Genomic DNA, 6,000 nt, shown 5'->3' on the forward strand with positions numbered 1-6,000 from the left:
TAATAATCTTAGAACAAAACTCAGTGGCTGTTCTTCTGAACAACAGGCACTACCGCCAACTCCAATTATGTCCTTGGTAGTCAAAGCTATAGTCAAAGTTACAACCTAGATATCCACCAGTGGATGACTGGATAAATAAAATGTGGCATATATACAGCCATCAAAAAGAAGAAAACTTGTCTCCTGCAACAAAATGGATGCAACAGGAAAACATTATGCTTAGTGGAAAAAAAGCCAGTCCCCAAAAGACAGGTATGTTTTTCTTCACCTGTGGTAACTAATTCACAGAGTATTACAAAATATAATCTATGTGAACATTTTGAAATTGGTTACTGTTTATAGCCTTTGTTTCTATATTTGAAAAATAGGGTTTATTTTTAATGTGCTATGTATTGAAATCTTTAGCTAATGGAGTGAAAGCTGTGATTGTGAAGTAAAATGAAAAGTATGACATTCTAAAAATTAAAAAAAAAAAAAACCCCAAAAATGGAAAGAGAGCAGGAAGGGAAATGTGGGCAGGAGGGAGGATAGGATAGAAAGGACCACTTTACTGCTAAATCTGTACTGTGAAATATGTGAAATCTGTTCACTAATACAAATGAAAAAGTTATAAAAAATAAAGATTTTTAACTTTTGAAAAGCTCAAAATCATAATAAAGAACCACTGTAGACAACATGCCAGATTGATGAAATTATAAGACTTAAATCACATTTTTATTTTAGAGAAATGGTTTGTGTATCTTGAAAAGGGAAACAGGAACATAATGAACAAAAATGTTAAGAGAATCTACCGAAACAACAGGAATGGTACCCAATAATCAAAAGTAGCTTAAACGTGTACTAACAATGTAAGAAAACAAGTTATTTTAAAATGCATTCCAAATAAAGACATGATTTGAAAGACACTAAGAAATACAAATCACCCATCTTTATCTTTCCATTCAGTGAGGACACTGTTTCAGTGACTTGGAATTAAAGAGATCACTACACCAAGTTAGATACAGACAGACAACTCTGATTCGATTCTTCATTATCAGGAAATGAAAAGGAAAAGAATCCAACAGGATTCTCTGCTGTTTCTGCAGGCTTTACTTGCAGGAACGTTTTCTCACATGTACATACACAAAAACATCTTGTATATGCAATTTTTATATGTATGTATGCATTTATTTATTTGCTTATTTAAGAGTTGAAAGGCAGAATGAGTAAGTGAAACAAAAAGAGGGAGAGAATCTTCCTTTCACTGGTTCACTCCGCAAAGGCCACAACAGTCAGGACTCCGTCTGGTCTCCTGCATGGTGGCAGGAGCCCATGGCTTTCTCAGGAGCATTAGCAGAAAGCTTGAACACAAGTGGAATCACTGTCACTAGCCGGGGGTTAACCTGTCACACCACAACCTTGGGCCCACATCGAGAGAGGTCTTGCTATACCAATGAGAGAAAGGCCGTCCACTGGAGGCAAAAAGACAAAAAGGCATGAAAGGTTTTAAATGTGGGGCTTTGAAAAAGGCAAAAACCTGAAAATTTTGCAATGTGGCTTTGTGAGAAGAAGGAAACGGAATCTATGTTAGCACTGTAATGAATCCCTCAGCTTCAAGTGGAGTGGGGGGGAGGGGAACATAGGCATCAAGCCACTATTTGTAGAACCCAACAGGAAGTCCTGTGCGCTAATGCTCAGACTAAGAAATGCCTACCAGTCTATGCTGGCAGGTGGATGGAAACTGCCAACGGGGCCCCAAGTATCAAGAACCGAAGAAATCTTCTCAAGGCACAACTGCTGAGGGAAGGAGCCACTCACAAGCGAGTAGAGGCCAGTGTAGTGTCATGGACTGTTCCAAACCAACCGAAGGGAACGTCAAAGCACAGCCTTGAAATTTCAGGGAAGACACTGACAACACTTAGTACAGCAAAGTTCCAGAAGCAAATTCTCATTAGGTTTGTTCTAGAAACACAGTGATAAATGAATTAGACACTCCCTGCTTTCATACGGCTTATCAACAGCTGAGAAGACAAATGGGGCAGAATTATAATTCAGGATAATGAACAACAACTATGACAGCGTACGTGCAGGGGACACAAAGCCCACACAGTGAAGGAGGCAGAACAAAAGAAAAGGGAGGTAGGAAAAGGTAAAAGTAGCATGTATGTGATAACTTATTATTTTATTGGCTTTAATGAATAAAGGACAACTTGTAATCTTCGCCAACTATTCTTTTTATCCATAAGGAAACTGTAGTTTGCAGTTGTTAGGTTGGTGTAAAAACGCTGGAATACATGCAGTATTTTCATCATAAATATTTCTATGCACATTTTAGCTACCTTGATGTACATTTTTACTATTCAACAAAATTATTTAGGATTATAAGCATATTTTGCATAGATTTAAGGTTTGATTTTCATATATGCATTCAAGGAATTTTAACTTACTCAGGAAAAAGGCATACAAACAGAAATACTAACATGAAATAATTTAAGTTCCATCGGAGGACATAAACAAAATGCTCTGAGACTAAGAGTAAAAAAAAAAAAAAAAGAAAAGAAAACCTAAACGACAAGTGACTGTTGGCAGGGATGAGATCTTGGTAACCTCTGAAACCACAGGCTCTGAACACAACAGTAGAGACATGAATACATGCTGGGGCCAAACTCAATCAGTACATTTCCTAAAAAGTAACAAGCTCAAGACTCAGCTGGGTCTTAAGAGGATTAAGCAGAAGTTTAAGATGATTATAGCTGGTGTGCTGACAAATTAAACATCACAAATAAACGCACGCATTGACAAAGGACCTGAACATCTGGGTGAGTGAAAAAGAGGAGAATGATAAAAAAGAAACAGTGAAGCGCAAACACATGGTGAGAACAGAAGCTGGAGGTGGATGGCGAAGGACTCACACACACACACACAAAGTTCACATTTCTGGATCCTCAGACAAAAGAAAATGGGATTCCAAAATCACTTTGTCTGCAACAAGGGTTTAACACAAGGTCTGTTTTGAAAGAAAATGTTTGGCAGCGTGGAAGATGGATCAAAGACTGGCTGGTGGCAGGAAGACTTGCTGACTGCTGGAAGAACACACACGTACCTTTATACACTCAGGTCTAGTCCAAGTTCTACCTTGTGAGTGGAACCTGACTGCCCACCCCGCCCCTGGCCCCAAGGGCCGGCACCACACATCACCCCAACAGGCCCCACAGCAAGTGTACTCTGCAGGACTACAGCATCTCCAGCAGCCCCAACGTCTGATGGGAAATACTAAACCATTTGTGTACTATTTCCTCACCTGGCCCTTGACCCACTGTGGACATGTCCAGACAGCTTTCCCACAACCCGGCCCAAGGACACTGCCAATGAATGAGACTTTTTAAGGTTTTCCCTTTAGGACTTTCCTCAGTTTCTGTTTACCTTCCCAAATGGCCTGCTCCGCCTCCTTGTCCCTTTATTTTTTCTTTCCTTTTTAATTTGTACCCACATCCTTACAATAACTCAGCTTGCCCCACTGTCCTCTTTAGAGGAAACCAAAGTAAGCCTAAATTGGGCAATAATATTCAACACACAGTAACTACACCTGTGCCAATTTAGTTGCAATGTTTGCAGAGTTGTAAATAATATACTTACACACCTACAATATAAATTTGTCAAAAGATGAGAACCCTCCAAGTCAGTCCATCAGGATGGACACTGAGCCTAGTGGCTAGGGACCTGAAGCCCCGATGCAGCGCTGGGGTTTGGGTGCCACCCCCAGCTTGCCACCCAGGCACTGAGTGATAGCGTGCTCTCTCTGCCTCTCAACAACCACAAAAACCACCACCACCACCACACACACACACACACACACAAAGGAAGGAAGGAAGGAAGGAAGGAAAAGGAGAAACAGCTTAGGTTCCCAGGTTCATAGTCCAGGGCGCTGAGTCGGTTTCCAGCTCAGCATTTCATCAACACCTGGCCAGAGGCGTGGCCCTGGGCGCGGGGAGCGGGGAGCGGCCAGCAGGCAAGCACTTACTCCCTCTCTCCCTCCTTCCCTACTCTTCCAAGTAAATAACTTAAAAAAAAAAAAATTTTTTTTTTAAATTTTTAATTGGAAAGTCAGATATACAGAGAAGAGAGACAGAAAGGAAGACCTTCCACTCGATGATTCACTCCCCAAGCGGCCACAAGGGCTGGAGCTGAGCAGATATGAAGCCAGGAGCAGGAGCCTCTTCTGGGTCTCTCATGTGGGTGCAGGGTCCCAAGGCTTTAAGCAGTTCTCAGCTGCTTTCCCAGGTCACGAACTGAATGGGAAGTGGGGCCAGCGGGGATTAGAACCGGTGTCCTATGGGATCCTGGCGCATGCAAGGCGAGGACTCTAGCCACTAGGCTATTGCATAAGGCCCTCAAGTAAATAACCTTAAAAAAAAATAGTTACTCAATTTTAAGAAAGAAAGTAATATGAACTGATTATCACATGAAATTAATCTCAGAATCAATTTTTGCAACAGTTCAGCATGAAATTATTGTCATTTGACAGAAAGCTTCCGAATAATGTGATCCCCACTGAGCTGTACATACTTCTCCCTTCGCCAGGCAGGACAGCCAGTGCCACACACAGGAGCTGTTCTCCCACTGGGCCTATAAAAAGTAAACCCAGGTCAGGGCAGAATGGAAAGCCTCATGACCCTGTAATAAACCTTCAAGGAGGTGATGGCCGTCACGCCTAGAAGATTCAAGAGCCATTAGGAGGACAACAAGAGTTAATTATTAGTTAGCGGAACCCCGGGAGCTGCGGGCTCCTCCAGGAGCCAACACCCGCAGCCGCGCCCGGGCTCCAGGAGGGCTGCCCTCCTGGCCCAGGTGCACCTCAGATGACACATACAGAGGAGGCCGGCAGACACAGGCGGAGGAGGGTGAGTCCGCAACACTCACATCAATTGTTTACTGGTGGATTTCCGTAGAAGGTTAAGTTTACCAAAGTTAAGGCTTCCAATAGAGAGAACTGATTTCTCTCTCCCCTCCCCACACACACACATTCTAAAGGGCTAAAAGTTTGCCCGAAACCAACTAAATTGGGTTTCCACGTAAAACAAGCACCCTACAACAAACACGCTGCACAAGATGAGTAAAAATAGAGCACACGCGACGACCGGCACAAGCCCTTCCGGAAGCCGCCCGAGTTATCTTCTCGAAACCGTCACCCGGCGGTGCGCCAGGCGCCCCTCGCCCCGTCTCAGCCCTCTCCGCCCGCACCCCCACGCCGTGCTGAAAGCGTCCGATTCTCGCCCAGAGATCGGGCGCCCGCGTCTCCCCGGCTCCCCACGCCCGCCGCACCAGGATCGCTGCTTTTGTCTGGGCCAGCTGCTCGGCCCAGGCCGGCCGCCGGACACCCGGGCGCCGCCGGGTCCCGCCGCTGCCTCCCCCGGCCCGGGCACGGCCACAGCGTCGGGCTCCGGCCCGGCGAGCTCCGAGGCCGCCCGCCCTCCTCGGCTCAACCCTCCTCTCGGCGACCCCGGCCCTCTTAGGGCTTCCTCACCTGCATGCCCGGAGCCCCGGGATCGACCCCCGTGTCCAGCACCGCGATGAGCACCCCGCGCCCATCATACTCCGGGTAGCGGCAGAGGAAGGACGCGGCTCCGGTCTCTTTCTTGGGTAGGAGACCGTGGAAAGGGAAGGGCTCCTCGGTGGCGGAGGTGGCCATGGACGCAGGCTGGAGGACGAGGAAGAGGCAAACTGCCAGGCTGCGCGCGGACGGGCGGCGCGAGGACACACGGTGGCCCCAGGCCGGAGGCGGAGGCGAGGGGCGGGGCCGAACGGCTCCCAGCCAATTCCGGAGCGCCAGGGCCGGGGCGACCAATCCAGCCCTGCAACGTCAACCAACGGCGCCGCTCTGTTGAGCTGCCCCGAAGTGTTGCCCGGGCTGCAGAGAAGGGGGCGGAGTCTGTGAACCTAAAGGGAGGGTTCGGGCCTCGAACCACCAGGTCGGTGGTAGAAGTTGCCGGCCGAGAGCCGCCCCCCCATCCCCAGGCCCCA

The 6,000-nt window shown here is 46.8% G+C and overlaps 1 protein-coding gene across 3 annotated transcripts in view; it reads right to left on the minus strand.

Annotated features, from left to right (window-relative positions):
- The window catches only part of TPP2 (tripeptidyl peptidase 2), a 62,837-nt gene extending 57,079 nt beyond the window's left edge, over window positions 1-5,758 (minus strand). For 2 of the 3 annotated variants that reach the window (XM_040991162.1, XM_040991161.1), the window contains exon 1: window positions 5,504-5,758. In XM_040991162.1, the coding sequence (XP_040847096.1) occupies window positions 5,504-5,668 (165 nt within the window). In that variant the 5' untranslated portion in view covers window positions 5,669-5,758. The remainder of the gene's footprint in view (window positions 1-5,503) is intronic. The other variant, XM_040991163.1, reaches the window with a different exon arrangement.
- Window positions 5,759-6,000: the final 242 nt, after the last annotated feature.

This window comes from Ochotona curzoniae, unplaced genomic scaffold (genome assembly GCF_017591425.1).
Source record: "Ochotona curzoniae isolate NIBS_2020 unplaced genomic scaffold, NIBS_Ocur_1.0 contig_64, whole genome shotgun sequence".
NCBI classification, from domain to species: Eukaryota; Metazoa; Chordata; class Mammalia; order Lagomorpha; family Ochotonidae; genus Ochotona; species Ochotona curzoniae.